At 44.5% G+C, this 17,227-nt stretch overlaps 4 protein-coding genes across 4 annotated transcripts; 3 read left to right on the forward strand and 1 right to left on the reverse strand.

The window, feature by feature from the left end:
* Window positions 1-46: 46 nt before the first annotated feature.
* LOC116762410 (histone H2A type 1-B) lies at window positions 47-4,497 on the forward strand. The gene has a single exon (XM_032649328.1). It carries the CDS (start codon window positions 4,072-4,074, stop codon window positions 4,462-4,464), a length of 393 nt encoding a protein of 130 aa, XP_032505219.1. The 5' UTR covers window positions 47-4,071; the 3' UTR covers window positions 4,465-4,497.
* A 728-nt stretch (window positions 4,498-5,225) lies between these two features.
* LOC116762402 (histone H3.1) lies at window positions 5,226-6,820 on the forward strand. Its single transcript, XM_032649318.1, has one exon. It carries the CDS (start codon window positions 5,657-5,659, stop codon window positions 6,065-6,067), a length of 411 nt encoding a protein of 136 aa, XP_032505209.1. The 5' UTR covers window positions 5,226-5,656; the 3' UTR covers window positions 6,068-6,820.
* A 3,888-nt stretch (window positions 6,821-10,708) lies between these two features.
* LOC116762432 (histone H4) lies at window positions 10,709-11,130 on the forward strand. Its single transcript, XM_032649352.1, has one exon. It carries the CDS (start codon window positions 10,712-10,714, stop codon window positions 11,021-11,023), a length of 312 nt encoding a protein of 103 aa, XP_032505243.1. The 5' UTR covers window positions 10,709-10,711; the 3' UTR covers window positions 11,024-11,130.
* Window positions 11,131-14,753: 3,623 nt separating this feature from the next.
* LOC116762431 (histone H4) lies at window positions 14,754-15,251 on the reverse strand. The gene has a single exon (XM_032649351.1). The coding sequence runs from the start codon at window positions 15,209-15,211 to the stop codon at window positions 14,900-14,902; it is 312 nt and encodes a 103-aa protein (XP_032505242.1). The 5' UTR covers window positions 15,212-15,251; the 3' UTR covers window positions 14,754-14,899.
* Between the last annotated feature and the right edge of the window lie 1,976 nt (window positions 15,252-17,227).

Consider the following 17,227-nt stretch of genomic DNA (forward strand, 5'->3'; position numbering starts at 1 on the left):
GGGGCGACGGGGAGGGGATGTGGGGGAGGGGACGGGGTGTGGGGGAGAGGAGGGGTCCCGACGGAACAGAGGGCAGGTAGTGGCATTTTCTCCGGGAGCCTGAACTCCCCTGGGATTGTAGAAACAGTAAGCAAAATTGTTGTTCCTTTAACAAGCTGTGGGCACTTCTATAGGGTACTACCTCAAGCTCTCTTCACATGGTTGAAGTGAGATTTTCTAATTTCGCGTTAGAATTGTTTACTGATGGCAACAGCCAATCTAAAGCCGTTGCAATTTTTCTTTCATTCCTGAAATCTGGGCTCCCGTTTCTTGGGTCACTTACCGTTCAGGGATGCCACTAGAAGAACTTGAAAGGGTGGCACTCCAGCTCGAGGAGGGACAAAGGATTTGAATTTCCCGCCCTCCCCATCCGGTGTCACCTCGTCGCAGACCGGGAAGGCCCCAGTTGGAGAGGAAAATGTGCTGATTTTTCTTGGAAACCTTTTTCAAAATACCCGCGACTCCAAAAATAATCCCGATAGGAAGGGCCTTGGTTGAGGAAAAGGAGTCAGTTACGGCTGGGCTAGGCCTGGGGCTGGGGGAGGGGAAAGAGCCGGGAAAAGGGGCAGCAGTTGACTGCCTATTAAAAAGGTTGGGAAAAGTCTTTTCCTTTGGTTTATGAGCACCGTAGGTAGGTGACATACAACAGTGTGTCTGGATGAAGAAGTAAAACTTGAAGTAGAATTTCTCAAAAAGGACCACTTATAAAAGAAAATTTAAATTTAAATGATCTTTTCCCAGCTCCCACACAAATCAGCTGACCGCTATATGAGCATTTATCTCAGCGTACAGAAAACATAGTTGTGAAAGAGAAGCTTGTCTTAGAAGTTAAAATTTTTGTTTTTTAGATTATAACTACCCCCCCACCCCGTAAAAAAAAAATATTGAACTCAAGCTGCAGTTTAAGAATCACTCCCTGGAGGAGTGAGATCTGGGAAATAATACCTCAGCCTCTTCAAAATGATGTCCTGAGATAAGAATTATTTTTTCCCCATCTTGTCTTTCATAATATTTGCCTACTTGCTTGTTTCTATCTTCTCTCCTCTCTCCCGCTTCTTCCTAATAGTTGATATTTTACCTAAAACTATACCCTTAAATAAGAAGCCCAAACCAAAACCTGGGTCCCCTAAACTCAAAGCTAGGCCCTTTTGACATCTATACTGATACCTGGCTGACCTTTAACAAGCAAAAAGGAAATTAAAAATCAGATTCCTGGACTCAGGGCTAGACTCCAAAACTATGTGGGGAATTGTGAGAAGCCAGAAATAAAATTCATACGTCTCCCCAGCTGATTCCGATGAGGCACCAACTTTGCTCATTTAAGTGTTTTTATGATGGCTGGTTTAGAATCCTAGTTGGAGAATTCTAACATATGTGTCTCTTGGTCTTAATATATGTTATCTTTATTCACTCAAATGGAGACTTTGGTATGACAGTGATCTTTTTTTAAAATAAACTTAGCCTGGGCATTTTGGGTATTGTTATGAGACTCTAGATCTTATTTAAATTTATGGTTTTAAGAGACCTCCCCCTCCTTCCCAGCCCCCTTCCCGCCTGGGGTAGAAAGAGGGGCACTGCCTCATTGTCAGGTGGGAGTGGCATCCAAGTTTCTTGCTCAGCCTGTTTGACAGGGAAGAGGGGCCTCATTATTGCTGGGTAGGGGGGTGGAAATCCAGGATCCCCATGTGGCCTCTGTAGGAGGGGGAACAATTTTCTTCGGTTGGTCTAATAATTAAACTGATATGGCAGTGATGGGTTTCAGGGCAGGCCTTCCCAAGATGTGCCACTTTGGCATGCAGAGAATTTAGAGCTGAAAGCAATCAAGGCCCAAAAGATGCAAGACGAAACTCTGACCTTCCCCCTAAATGCCTAAAAGAATTTTAGATACAGAACCTGTTCCAGGAAGGCAGGTCTCACCCTAGATAACTACAGTATAATTTGAACGAGGTGTGCAGACAGGGGGGAACCTAGCAAAGACTGTTCATTAAAATTTTTTTCTGGGTGCCATTGTTTCTGTTTGGCCCAGCAAACATTTGTTCACAAAACATTTTCTTTTTTTCATCTTCCTGTGGATTGCCTTCCTACCCTTTGAAGTCCCAAGCCCGTAACCTCTTCTCTCAGATGGCATAAGCCTCAACTGCCTAATTTGTCCTTGGGTCTCACTTTTCTTACTGTGTCCGACCCACAAATGAAATGAAATTTAACTTTTTCCTGTTAATTTGTCTCATGTCAATTTAATTCTTAGACCAGCCAGAAGAACCTAGAAGGGTAGAGGAAAATTTTTTCCTCCCCAGCGACCCCAAGGGCACACCATGCCATCACCTAGAACACTCTGGCACTATTTATTTATGTTGAATAAATGCTAAATGTACATCTCTTTCGAGTTGTTAACCCTTCTAATTCACAGTGATTACTCTTCTCCATGTGCTCTTATAATATTTATTGCTTAAAACCTTCAGTTTTGGATGCAAAAAATGCTGTACTATTTAAACTTCAGGTATACAACCCCCCAGCTCCCCGCCCCCTGCCCTTTTCAAAAGAGAGTATGAAGTCTTCAAGGCAGCATCAGAGATACGTTTTTACATCTGCATCACGGGTTTTGAAACATTTCAGACACTGGGCCAGTGTTGATGTATACTGCTGTTGTCCATGGTGAAGATAATAATAAATAATAAAAAGGAAGTGAATATTGTTAAGAGAAAATGTCATAGGAGTCAAAAGACTTGAGAGAAGGTAAAAAAGAAACAGGAAATGAGCATCTTTACTCTCCTGCTTGATTGCCTGGATCAAAATATAGTTCTCTGACCGAGTTGGTTTAGAAGTAATTTTCTCACACCCAGGCTCTTGTTCCTTTTACCATCCTGTTAGTTAGTAGACTTTTAGGCTGGAGTCCTCAAAAATTCCTGTAATAGTAATCCGCCTCCATCTGGGCCCCATGTATTACTATTTCATGGACCATTAAAAGAAAAAACGGCAAGATCTCCCTCGGTAATTTATCTTAATTTTATGTTCCTCAACATGAGATCGTAAGACCAAACACCCTGTAGTAATATTAATATAGTGTTTTATAGTAATATACTGTAATCTCATTTTGAGTATTTATGTGCTGTAGTGTGTTTGTTCTCTCTCATTTCTTAGGAGTCCTTATGTGCTGCAAAATTTTCACTCTAACTGCAAGAAGTTCAGTACGCTATGGAGAATGATGGAGGAGTTTTCTAAAGTAATTAGAATCTTGTGTGTGGCAGCCAAGTGAGAAAAGAGGGAGGGTAGGAAGGTTGAGAGTAGCACTGGGGAACGACGACAAAGTTTTTCAGACAGGAGTTTGTTGTCCTTGGTCCCATTAACCTTGGCAAAGGCAAACAAACTGGGTTTCTCAGTTTCGCAATCTCTAAAATGAGGACAGTACTCACTCTACATACCTCCCAGGTGATCCTGGAAGGCTTCATAGGCAAGCTATGAATGAAACGGAAGACTTGCTGGATCATCCAGTTCTTGCCTTCAGTTTTCATTGTTCAGATACTTTAAGACTTGGGCCGGGACAAAAAATTTTTTGTTCCCTCTTCTCCCTCTTTCCTGTCAAAAGAGTTAAAGAGTTAGAAGAGTTAAAGTAACACTGGGCATAGAAGTACCTACCTCTTAAATATTGTTTCTAAATTGTGCTGCGTTTATTCCTTTCCAAAAATCATGAGTCACAATTTCAATAGCAAAAGGTCAGAACAATAAGAATAATCACTCCTGCTTCTGATTGCATTTAAGAACAGTGCTTTGAAAAAACCAAATAGACTCCATTATTAACAGTACTAAAAGCCCACCAGACTGTAAGAGATTGGAGCAAACAGAAAACTCACACTAGACGGAAGCCTTGTATGCAAATGAAGGATGCAGGTTCTGATTTCCCATTGGTTCTTAAATAGTAGCCAATGGGAGAATAGCACAAGCCTACCTCTGGTTAGTATAAATATTGCTCTCGCCGCTGTGTTGTTTATTGTTTGCTTTTTATTTTGAAGGCTTTTAAGTTGAGGTCTGTTAGTTATGTCTGGTCGTGGTAAACAGGGTGGTAAGGCTCGTGCTAAGGCTAAGACCCGCTCCTCGCGAGCTGGGCTCCAGTTCCCTGTAGGCCGGGTGCACCGCCTGCTCCGCAAGGGTAACTACTCCGAGCGTGTCGGTGCCGGGGCGCCGGTGTACTTGGCGGCGGTGCTGGAGTACCTAACGGCTGAGATCCTGGAGCTGGCGGGCAACGCGGCCCGCGATAACAAGAAGACGCGCATCATTCCGCGCCACCTGCAGCTGGCCATCCGCAACGACGAGGAGCTTAACAAGTTGCTGGGGCGCGTGACCATAGCTCAGGGCGGTGTCCTGCCCAACATCCAGGCGGTACTGCTCCCCAAAAAGACTGAGAGCCACCACAAGGCCAAGGGCAAGTAAAGTGTTTATTACTTTTGCACGGCAATTTTGCTTTTCATTATCCAAAAGAAAAAAAAAGGCAACTTACAAAGGCTCTTATCAGAGCCACCCACCTTTTTCGTTTAAAGAGCTGTCATGCTTTTCAGTTCTGCCCATGAGGGTTGTGACATCAGGTGAAAAATCACAGCTCATAAGTGAGTGTCCCGAGGGAAGTCAGTAGAGAGTATGTGCGAAATGACTGAGGAAAGCCACACGAGTTTAAATTGACCGGATTAACTACAGGTGAATCAGTTTATAGTCAAACTACTTTCCTCTTTGTTCCAGCGGTGACTTTTGTAAAGTTTTTCGCACTGGAGTGAGGAAAGTATACTCACTTTCAGTATAGTGAAAAGCGCTGTATCTAAAATTAACCTTCAACATTTTTTGTTGGACTCAAAGGAACACCCCAAACCTCTGCATCTATTCAACTTTATAAAAACATTACACATTTCCTGAAGGGATTGAGTAAATTACAGATCCTTGGTACTTAGCGCTCGTGTCAGAAACATCTTCCTGACTCCACAATGTTTGTGCCAGACTCTGGAAAATCTGAGTATCATTTTAGATGGCAGCCCATCTAATTTTTCTAAGCACTTCCAAAATATCTTTGGTGATTGTACTTTAAAACAAAGAAAAAAGAGGGTTTCCCTGGTGGCGCAGTGGTTGAGAGTCCGCCTGCCGATGCAGGGGACACGGGTTCGTGCCCCGATCCGCCAGGATCCCACATGCCGCGGAGCGGCTGGGCCCGTGAGCCATCGCCGCTGAGCCTGCGCGTCCGGAGCCTGTGCTCCGCAACGGGAGAGGCCACAACAGTGAGAAGCCCGAGTACCGGAAAAAAAAAAAAAAAAAAATTACACAAAAAATCAATCCGTTGGCGGTGCCCGCGTTGCTTTGTGTAACTTTGCTGTACGTTTTGGAAGCGAAAGCGTAAATAAAATGACATCAGGGCGTCGGAGTCGCTATAGTTAAAGGGCAGGGTTTAGGATTCATTCACCAACCCGAAAGCAGTTCTTAATTCTTCCGGGGCCAGGCACAGAAATGGACCAATCAGAGGAGGGCGCGGGTACTTTCGAATGTTCTTGGGTCCAATAGTTGGTGGCCTGGCTGTATAAAAGAAGGACGGCTGAGTGCTTTTCCTCGGCATTTGGGAGAACACTCGTCGTGGGGTTTTGTTATGGCTCGCACTAAGCAGACCGCTCGCAAGTCTACCGGCGGCAAGGCGCCGCGCAAGCAGCTGGCCACCAAGGCAGCCCGGAAGAGTGCACCGGCCACGGGCGGCGTGAAGAAGCCGCATCGCTACCGGCCCGGCACGGTGGCCCTGCGCGAGATCCGCCGCTACCAGAAGTCCACAGAGCTGCTGATCCGTAAGCTGCCGTTCCAGCGCCTGGTGCGCGAGATCGCGCAGGACTTCAAGACCGACCTGCGCTTCCAGAGCTCGGCCGTGATGGCGCTGCAGGAGGCGTGCGAGGCCTACCTGGTGGGGCTCTTCGAGGACACCAACCTGTGTGCCATCCACGCCAAGCGCGTCACTATCATGCCCAAGGACATCCAGCTTGCCCGTCGCATCCGTGGTGAAAGGGCGTAAACTTGTTTTTCCATTAAGTGCCAATCTTAGACCCAAAGGCTCTTTTCAGAGCCACCTACAACTTCATTTTGAAGAGCTGTACCGTGAGGAAGTAAAATTATCCCCTTAACAAGGGTGGGTTAGGGTAGAATTCTTCCCGTCCCAACTCCTTCCGCCACAGCCAGACATTCCTGGAGTTGTGAGGTGAGGGTCTAACCATATTTCCTTAACAGGTAGCCATCCAAACATAGTTTATCAAACCTTATTTAATTATGGCCCTGCTTGTAAATACTCCAGTTGATTGTATTGCTTTATCTCACATTGCTTTTGTCTCTTCTAGGGCTATGTACCATGGTATGCTATGCTGTACAATTTTTTCACAGTTCTTTGCTGTAGTTGTTACTCAAATATAGGACTTTAGCCATTTGACTCGGTGATCTTGCTTTTACGTTTTTTCGGCTTGGGGGTTCAGTACTGGGTGAAAAGTGACACATGGGATAGCGACCAAATGTGAGAAGAAAAATAACCATTTTATTGTGTAGCTTTTACACTATATTTTACAAACTATAAAATACGGAATGCTGAAAAACATGGCAGCCACCAATTCTGAAGGCTTTGCTTCAGTTTTTTCCATACCCTATTCCTAGTAGTCTGCCTACCTCTGAGATGAGAGTTGATTCACCTTGCTAAAATAATTTGCCCAACTCCCACCTAAAACAAAACCTACAAGATACACAGTAATGGGTGTTGTTGTTCACTTGGATTTATTTACATTTCAGGGTTTCAATAAAAACTTTTGGTTTACAAAATAATGTATTTTTTTTAATGACAAAGATATTTCTCTCTGTATATTGTTTTATTTTAACATTTTATTTTTTCCAGACTAGTATAAGCCTTTGCCTGGCACAGATCTTTGTTACCCGTATAAGAGGTCTGTCAGAGGCACCAATGCCCTTGGCTTAAACCAAGGTGATTTTGCCCCTCAGCTTTTGGCCCCTGCTGAAGTCCAGGTATCTTGGTTTTTCTTGTTTATTGCTGTGCTGACTCTTATGTACACTGTTTGACTTTTTCCTTTAATATTTTATGTATCTTGGGAAAAGTGTTTTATGTACAGGGCCTGATAGGATAGCCTTTAAAAAGTAAAAGTGCGGGCTTCCCTGGTGGTACAGTGGTTGAGAGTCTGCCTGCCGATGCAGGGGACACGGGTTCGCGCCCCGGTCCGAGAAGATCCCACATGCCGCGGAGTGGCTGGGTCCGTGAGCCATGGCCGCTGAGCCTGCGCGTCCGGAGCCTGTGCTCCGCAACGGGAGAGGCCACAACAGTGAGAGGCCCACGCACCGCAAAAAAAAAAAAAAAAAAAAAAGTAAAAGTGCCCATTGCTCTCTGAGGATCAGATAGGCAGGGGACAATGGCTGGGACCGGCTGATCCTTCCCCTTCCCAGCCAAGGAACATGGATTTGGCTTTAAGTCTTCATTTACTTGAGCCCCTCAACAGAACAACTGTGCAGTATCTAGGGAAAAAAAGGTTGACACAGTCTTACAATTCATAACCTTGTTAATTTTTCTAGGGTATACTCTGCAAGCTGGCAGCATCTGGATGCTAGCTTACCCGGGTTCGTATCCCAGCTTTACTACTTCATGTGTCATCTTAGACAAATCAATTTCTCCACCATCAGAAAAAATGGGGGTAACACTACCCACTTCGTAGGGTTGTTATTAGAATAATATGCATCAAGTTTGGGACACATAGCATCATATAAATGCATTAATTTTCCTGAACTGTGCATCATTTTCTCTCATACTCTAGGATTTTTCGAAATTTGAAATAAAGACAAACTTTAGCTTCTAAATTTCCTTTTTACTTGGCATTACTTACTTGCATAGATTCTGCTCAGTTTAGAAATAAAATTCAGACATTTTAAAATCAAACGTGGAAGAAAATCAAATTTGTGAAAGAAAATTTACTGAACACTTTGAGCAGGGGGATGGTGCCAGCATTTTAATATCATTGCATTAAGCATCTATTATTTTATATTAGGGGAGTGACTAAGGTCAGGCTGAAGACAAAAGGGGGTGTTTAATGTACAGATTGTATCTTTTAAATGGCTGCTGCAAGGTCTTCAGTCAGAAAGGGTTTTTCTTACCCAGGCCCACAGAGTGATGTTACACCACAGGTTGAAGTTTACAGCTAATGCTGTTGGAGTCTAGAATGAGTTTTGGTTTGTTATAAAGTCTCTCAAAGGAAAGGAGGAGGAAGTCAAGGTCAGGGTAAATCTTTCAGACTTAAAAATTTAGTAGTAGCCTTTCCAGTTGTCCCAGTAGAAGTGAGTTACTGCTCAATGAGTGTTTTCAAGAGATTTAACACAATAGTGGGAAACTGGTAAGGAGATTTGAACAGCACCCCAGGCTTGGCTGCAGGAAAGCTAGAAGCCTGAGATTGTCAGTGCACCTTGGGAGAGGGCCCAAAGGAACATATTTGGACCCACCATGTTTAACATGTCGTATGAAAGACAAAACAATGCTTTGATACTTTGTGCTTTATTAGATGCTGTGATTTAAAAAAAAACAATCCTCATGAGTAAATGCATATTTGTGTGATTGATACTGTGTTAGGAGTAAAGATGAGACCTCAGGGCAATATCTCAAGTCCAGGAAGATTCTTTAAGAAATAATACCAACCGAAAACAAGTCACGTTTATATAGGACTTCATGGGCCAATCTCTGTTCCAATGCTTTGCTTACAATAGCTAAATTAAATCTTCACTAGAGTTCCATCAGTGTTATCATTACCCAGTTTTACAGATAAAGAAAACAAAGGCAAGGTTAAAGGTCACACAGCTGTAGGGAAGGAAAAATAATTTTCCCTCTGTGAGACCCCTGAAATAAAATACAGATTAACAAGAGAAAAACAAAACAGAAGCCCTCATGTATATGTGGGAGATACCCAGGGAAAAATGAGTAACTCCTCAAGGTGGCTTAAAATTCAGACTTAAACACCATCTTAATAGGGAAGAGGGGTTGGGGGGTGGTGTGTATATAGGCCTCTTAGGGGAGAGTAAATAATTTTTAGGAAAGATGATTGGGCCCTTAGAAGAATAGATGGGAGAGGTATGACAGGATAAAATAAAATTATGTTTAAGGCAGGACAAGAAAATTTCTAAACATAAAATTTTCTCTCTGCTTATTTGGGCCCCTACCCCTCTTTAGTGTGCAATGTGCACATTACAGATTGACCAGACTTCCTTAGAAGACACAGGAATGCCTGCTTCGTTGAAAAGAGCAATTTTCTCCTGGTTCCAGCCAGGTAACTCCTTAGGGGATAACATTCCTTTCTCAGTCCTGTAAGGGATTGTGATGCCCCACTACTCACGAAGGTCTGGACTATGTAGATTCAATATGTAACTTTGATATATGATTCTTTGTCTCAAAAACTTATATAACTGTGCTTTGACCTCTGACAAGCAGAACAGTCCTCAGAGTGTTCTGAAAGACTGTCTCCCAGGTTATAATCCTCAGGTTGGCTCTAATAAAATCCTCTATTTCTTTCTTAGATTGACAATTAATTTTTGTGGACAATAGTTTGTGCCAAGGTTTGTCTGGGTGTGGTGTCAATTTTTAGTGTCCTTTCCTCAGAAAAGTGTCACTCTTCCCTAGTTAATGAAACTCCTTGGGAAGGGATTTATGACAATTGAGTTCCTTTTGGAGGATCTGTCTTTAGGCAGATAATGGGAGTTCAGAGAAATCTTCCCTCTGCATTTGCTGTTCTGCTACAGCTCAAAATAATCAACATACCTATAAGGGAGGGAAAATAACTTTCCTTCTACCCTTCTAAGTTCTTGGCTGAGAACCGCTGTATAAAAGGTAGATTAACAAGAGAAAAGCAAACAGAAGCTTAATAACATGTATACCTCACGTAGGCTTGAGAAATACCTAGAAAAACTGAGTAAACTCCCAATATTGACCCAAGCCACCACCTTAAATACCATCTTCAGCTAAGAAGTGGGTGGGAGCCAGTTATGAGAGGTTACCAGGAAAAGGAACAACGAGGGTAAGGTTGTTATACAGAATTAATTCTAGTGCCTCCTCATTGATGAGATTCTCTAGTGATTTAGTCATCCTTCTCTTCCTGGTACAGAGAAAAAGACACAATTTAAAATTCCCTTTATAAATGTAAATGTCCCTTACAAAAGAGTAAATTCTACTCTGTTTTTAGAAATGTTTTTGTGTATGGTGTTTTTAAAAAAATCATCAACTCAAAAATACTCCTTCTGCCAAAGAAGCATATGGGAGCGGGGGAATGGGGAGTCATATTCTGCTACCCTTAGCAACTAACAATCACTTCCTCCTGAATGAGAAAGTACAGTATTTGCCATAAAGTACTGTATAAGCCTCCACTAGAATTCTCAGCCGAAGAAATAAACAGCCTCAGATGCAGAACAAAGGGAGCAAAACAATCCAGAGTTTAAAAGTGAACCTCTTTACTAGCTTCTCTCTCCCACATAGTCATTGGATCACTGCCGAGAGGGGCGGAGCCAAAGGGGCGCTGTCAGTGCCTCTTCCCGCCTGCGCTTTCAGTTCTCAACGAGGTCCGACTCTAGCTTATAATTACTCTTGACCAAGCAGTAACCTGTTGCATCCTGTACGTTTGCGGTAATTTAGACAATCATGTCTGGACGCGGCAAAGGCGGCAAGGGTCTGGGTAAGGGAGGTGCTAAGCGCCACCGCAAGGTTCTGCGCGACAACATCCAGGGCATCACCAAGCCAGCTATCCGTCGCCTGGCCCGGCGTGGCGGTGTGAAGCGCATCTCCGGCCTCATCTACGAAGAGACCCGCGGGGTGTTGAAGGTATTCCTGGAGAACGTGATCCGGGACGCCGTCACCTACACCGAGCACGCCAAGCGCAAGACTGTCACCGCCATGGACGTGGTCTACGCGCTCAAGCGCCAGGGACGCACTCTCTATGGCTTCGGGGGCTAAAGTCTCATTCTATACATTTTTTTTTTTAAGGCCCTTTTCAGGGCCGCCCACCTCCGCTCAGGAAGAGCTGTACGTGACTTCCGTGTTCAAAACCTATCTGTTGGGAAAAAAGTGGTTCTGTTTTAAGGCTAACGTGGCCTTATCTACGGGCCAAACTGTTCGCTTTCACTGCCGGTGTCCATCAGCCAATCTTTGGGTACCTGCTAAGAGTAGGGGTACCTCTGCCTAATCAGGCTGCAAGGGCTTGCTTGTGGGTGGGGCTAACACTGGACTAAGGAAAGCTAATGAGAGGGGTCTGGAAGTCCCGGTAACCTCAATGAAGGACTTATGGCCCGGCGTCCCCGGCTTTTTCTAGTGGGAGGGATCCTGCCTACCCCACATCGTCTGTAAAAGGAGCGACAACTGCCAGCCGGAGTTTCGTCGAGGAGGCCGTTTCTTTCTTGGGAAGCGGGCATTACTGAGTCGCCGCCGATCTTGTTTTTGGTCCTGGGAGGGTTCAGTAAATATTTGTACAAATTGCCAGAACCTGCGAGGGTGCCGCTTCGCTCACGAGAAGTCAGAAGCCGGATCAATTAAAATGCATTGCGAGCAAGACGCCAGCTGGTAGTTCCTAGTGTATTTGCCTTTAGCAAAGTCAGGAAAGATCTGCCTTCTGTGATCTCTCCATTCCTAGCACCTCCCCGTCCTCCGCTGGGTCGCGCCCCAGACCTTGGCCTCAGGTACCTCTAGAGTTTGAGCCAGGCATCATGCTGAGTGTCGTGACCCCCCGTAAAGCCAGTGATCTCGGGTTTAACAATGCCTCGGTATTGCTGATTTTCATCCTCAGGCTGGGGGCCCTCCCTAAGCCTCTAGCTAAGCAGAGTTTGTAAATTCCCATTTACTAGACTAAGGGAGTCTGTTCTGAACACCTAGGCCTCTGTCAGGGCCTTTGAGGTTGTAAGGGAGAAGCTCCCTCCTTTGTGGTTAGTGGCTCTCTTGCACCTTCACCTTCCTTCCAGCTCATCTCTTTCCTCTGTCTGCAGTAAACTGTATTTTTTTTAATGAAACTTTCAAACATGACTATGTTATTATAAAAGGTTTTTTAAAGTATGTCCTCAAATTGATAAACCAGCTAACAATAATCAGCATCTTTGATTTAATGTTTGAAAAGCGTGTACTGATGGCTGCTTTAGAAAACACTTTGCTGCCTCGTTACTCTGCTAATGTCTCTCTCTTGACACCTGACTAGGTGGTTGGGAAAGCGAGATTCTAAAGTTCAGGTGAGAGGTCTGGACTAGATAAAAATTTGGGGACTCATCAACATACAAACGGTGAGACTGGATGAGATCACTAAGAACTTAAACGTGGTTTAATGCAGCACATTGTTTATAATGGTAAAAGAGTGGAAACAATGTAAATTGTCATGAGAAGGGACCAGATAAAATATAATCTATATCCATAAAATGGTGTTTTGGTTCAGGCTGCTATAATAAAAGCACCATAGACTGTGTGCTTAAACAACAAACATTTCTCACAGTTCTGGAGACTGAAGTCCAAGATCAAGGCACTGGATAGATTCAGACAGATCTGGTGTCTGATGACCCATTTCCTGCTTCATAGACTGCTGTCTTCCCTTGTGTCCTTTCATGGCAGAGTTGAATGAATGCATGCGTGAATTTTCTACACAAGCATTCAGGCCCTCTCCCACCCCCCTAGCCCACCAGAGGGCTGCCATAATTGATCCCCCATCTACAATTCCTTGACTTGGCACTGTCTGAATCAGTCAGCATGCCAGGTTTTCTCTGGCTCTTAGGAATGTTGCAGGAGTGGCAAATCAGGCAGCATTATCTTTGCTCTGAACAAGGACTTCATGACTGTTAGGCCTGAGGAAGGCTCACAGGTTTTTCACTCAGGTAGTGGGTGTGACTAAAATGAGTGTGATACTATCTACACGGCTTATGAACTAAAAAAACAGGCCAGCCATAACAGAAGCTGGTCTATGGAGCAACCACACCTCCCTCCAGTGCAGGAAAACTATCCACACACTTCATTACATATGCTCTGAATGGAGGACAGGAAATTCTAATTTGCTTACTGGTGTACCCCAATGCCTACAACAGTATCAGGCACATTACATGAAATCAATACATATCTCCTGACAGACACCAGGACACCAGCTAAGGAAAACATAAAGTGACCACTATCCCAACCAGGCCCATTTTTGCTCCTCTGGTCATCTAGAATGCAGCCTTGAACGCTCCCCATTGACAGTTTAAATTAAGCCAGGCTCTGTACTTTTATCATTCCCCCCAAAATCTTGGAGGACAGTTATCAGGTGGGAAATGGGACCAAAAAAGCTAGGAGAATTATTGACTGAAACTAACACACCGAGGCTGAAATCAGCCTTCTATAAAAATGATACAAAAAGGAACCCAATGACAGAGGCATCTGTGAATATCTTTTTAGATGAGGATAAGCTGTTTTCCTTTTAGCCAACTTCAAGTGAATTCACATCCTTTCTCCAGCTGAGTTCTAAAGTCTGATATGCTACTGGAATATATAATTGGACTAGGGACATTCTTGCTTAAAACCTCCTGTGGCTATAATGACAGACTAGACCAAGCAGGCCATACTTTCAACTTTAGCAAGAGAAACTCTTCACAGACCAACAGTGCCTACCCTACAAACAATCTCCTGCTACCCTGCCTGGTGATTATATATGTGTGTATATATATATGTATATATATACATATATATATATATACACACACACACACATACATATACATATATGTAAAACAGCTTTATTGAGATATAACTTACATACCATAAAATTCACCCACTTTAAGTGTACAACTCAATGAATTTTAGTATATTTACCTAGTTGTACAACCAATCACTACAATCTATTTAATTTTAGAACATTTCCATCACCCTAATTTCCATTCCTCTGTGAAGTAAGGAAAAAAGTACAGCTAACTGCTGAGGGCTGTGTTGACACCGAAAGAGAAGGAAGTGCGTTTTCTTCGTAAACGAGATTTTAATTTCGCCTGAATTCAATGCCCTGGGTTTGCTGGCAGTCTGAATTTTTTTTTTTTTTTTTTCCTGCGGCACGCGGGCCTCTCACTGCCGCGGCCCCTCCCGTTGCGGAGCACAGGCTCCGGACGCGCAGGCCCAGCGGCCATGGCTCACGGGCCCAGCCGCTCCGCGGCACGTGGGATCCTCTCGGACCGGGGCACGAACCCGTGTCCCCTACATCGGCAGGCAGACTCTCAACCACTGCGCCACCAGGGAAGCCCTAGAGATTATTTTTTTAATCTAGACAAATCATCCTATTAGAGGCGGTAATTTCAGTACTGTTCTCAGGACATGACTGAGAGCCATTCAGATGTCTCGTCGGAGTCTATTTCATAACCCGTAAAAACACAAATTAAAAAAATTCTCTAAACAAGGGCTTTGGCGTTTCTCGCCCGATTTCCCATCCCCCAAATTTGGGTCGCCGCGGGGAACCACATGAGATCATCAGTTCTGATTGGTTGAAATCCATGAATGGGGCTTGCTGATTGGGCAGTGCTTCTCTTTGTTCCTGCTAAACCGATTCAAGTTTCTCGCCATACTTGGTTCTTTCCCACTTTTCTTTAGTAAGTTGAGTATCACCTTTACCCCCTACCTGTGTCCAGTGAATGGAGGCGAGAGTGGGAGTTACATGGATATATAGACATTAATCTCCGCAATGTTTTCTGACTCAGTAGTTTTCATTTTAACCACACCATTGAGCTGCAGACTCCTGTGCCTTGGCTAATGGTTACAGCTTTCTTTTATGAGTAGTTGGGTGGCCCTGAAAAGGGCCTTTGGTTGAGAAATGCTAATTCTTGATGGCGAAATCGGAAAGCTTAATTAACCGCCGAAGCCGTAGAGAGTGCGTCCCTGGCGCTTAAGCGCATAGACCACGTCCATGGCGGTGACAGTCTTGCGCTTAGCGTGCTCGGTGTAGGTGACGGCGTCCCGGATCACGTTCTCCAGGAACACTTTCAGCACCCCGCGGGTCTCTTCGTAGATGAGGCCGGAGATGCGCTTCACACCGCCACGCCGGGCCAGACGGCGGATGGCGGGTTTGGTGATGCCCTGGATGTTGTCGCGCAGAACCTTGCGGTGGCGCTTAGCGCCTCCCTTACCCAGACCCTTGCCGCCTTTGCCGCGTCCAGACATGGTCTCGAAAGAAGCAAACCAACAGCAACTGACAAAGAAAGGGAGAGCGGATCCTTATATACCTACCACCTCTCCCCCGCCCAACTCCCCCAAAGAGAGAATGGAAAGCGCGCAAACCGGAAGTGTGACGCCAACAGTCCCCTCCCTTAATCCCGCCTCCAAGCCCCGGGAACTCACGCGGAAGGACGGGAAGGGCGGGGCGGGTGGGGCAGGTGGGAAGCGGTCAGTTTGACCAATAGTCTTTGCTTCCTTGACTGGGCTACTGTTTTAACTACAGTACTTGGAGGAATTAGGCTTAAGAGGAAACATGATTCCAAATATCCTAAGTAGAAGGCGAAAATGTATTATCAATAAATTTTGATAATTGTAAAAATATCAAGATCAAAGTTAGAAACGTAAAAATGTTTATACTCACACTATTCCTGTGTTTCACAACTAATACAAGGCCATGTTTTTAAAATGCTCTGCAAATGCCAATCATTTCGCGTGCCTCTGAAACTCTGGCTCTTTACTAAGGTAAGAGAAAACAGTACTATTTACATAAACTTATAAAGGGTCAGTGTGTTCGCATACGCAGTGGATATTTAGACAAAAGTTATCCATAATCCGACAAGTGTTGATGCATGTCTATTCATTCCCAAGCAGATGCAAAGTTATACTGAACAACTTGAGTTGGAAAGTTAGTTTCTTACAGCCCTTACTTGAAAACGTGGGTGGCTCTGAAAAGAGCCTTTGGTTGAAATTTCAGAGAAAAGCTGTAATTATGCCCGCTCCCCGCGGATCCGGCGGGCTAACTGGATGTCCTTGGGCATGATGGTAACACGCTTAGCGTGGATGGCACACAGATTGGTGTCCTCGAAAAGCCCCACCAGATAGGCTTCGCATGCCTCCTGCAGTGCCATCACCGCCGAACTCTGGAAGCGCAGGTCGGTCTTGAAGTCCTGGGCAATCTCACGCACAAGGCGCTGAAAAGGTAGTTTACGGATAAGAAGCTCCGTGGACTTTTGGTAGCGGCGGATCTCGCGCAAGGCCACCGTGCCGGGTCGGTAGCGGTGGGGTTTTTTCACGCCGCCGGTGGCCGGCGCACTCTTGCGAGCCGCCTTGGTGGCCAGCTGCTTGCGAGGCGCTTTGCCGCCAGTGGACTTACGAGCAGTTTGCTTAGTACGAGCCATGACAAGTTACAGATACACAGACGTACCGAATATTAGCGCAAAAACATCGCCCACCAGTTTGCAAGTATTTATAGTACCTAAGGTGAAGTGATTGGGCGAGAAAAATGTTTAAATATTACGTAACAAGCTCTGATTGGTCTACATTTAAACTTTCCAGAAACCGTGCAGTTTCGTTGGCCACTACGTTATATCCTCGGCTCTTTTCAAATTGTTTTTGTGTTCTTTTCCGCCCACGATTTTCATGAGAATGCAATGCCTTGAGCGTTACCTTTTCGAAAAAACAGACCTTAACTTCATTGGTACTGTAGTGCTGTGTATTTATTTAGGTTCTGGAGGGGAGGGGAGAGTGAGAGAATATTGCCCTCATGTATTCTACATTCCCTGCTCGATAACCCGATAACGGATTATAAATTTCCAAAACCATTTCACAAAAAAAGAAATCCCTCTGTAACGCTTAAACTGAGAAACTTCTTTGAAACCTACAAGATGTAAATTCAAGCATAGTAAAATCAAACTGGCGTTTCCAGAAATATTTCCTGTAACAAGGTACTTCTTTGTTAAGTGTTGTTTATGCTCTGACTTTACACTTGGAACTTCCTGAAACTTAAGTTTTCTAAAGTTTAGAATACATTTAGCCAGGTACAACGCCGGACACACAATCACGCCATGCACAACGTCTCAGAGTTTACCTATGAGGAGCAGGCGAGGGACTAGGGCCTATGAATGGATTACGGACCAAAACGAGGACAGCTTAATATTGCCAACGACTGTTCCTATATGTCACGTAAAATAGTCGACTTTAAGAACACCGAATGAGGACCTTTTAGACGAAGAGGCGGTAACC

This window comes from Phocoena sinus, chromosome 11, assembly GCF_008692025.1.
Source record: "Phocoena sinus isolate mPhoSin1 chromosome 11, mPhoSin1.pri, whole genome shotgun sequence".
Taxonomy (NCBI): domain Eukaryota; kingdom Metazoa; phylum Chordata; class Mammalia; order Artiodactyla; family Phocoenidae; genus Phocoena; species Phocoena sinus.

Coding starts and splice junctions, on each gene's coding strand:
- LOC116762402 (XM_032649318.1), top strand. CDS start 5,657: ATGGCTCGCACTAAGCAGACCGCTCGCAAGTCTACCGGCGGCAAGGCG.
- LOC116762431 (XM_032649351.1), bottom strand. CDS start 15,211: ATGTCTGGACGCGGCAAAGGCGGCAAGGGTCTGGGTAAGGGAGGCGCT.
- LOC116762410 (XM_032649328.1), top strand. CDS start 4,072: ATGTCTGGTCGTGGTAAACAGGGTGGTAAGGCTCGTGCTAAGGCTAAG.
- LOC116762432 (XM_032649352.1), top strand. CDS start 10,712: ATGTCTGGACGCGGCAAAGGCGGCAAGGGTCTGGGTAAGGGAGGTGCT.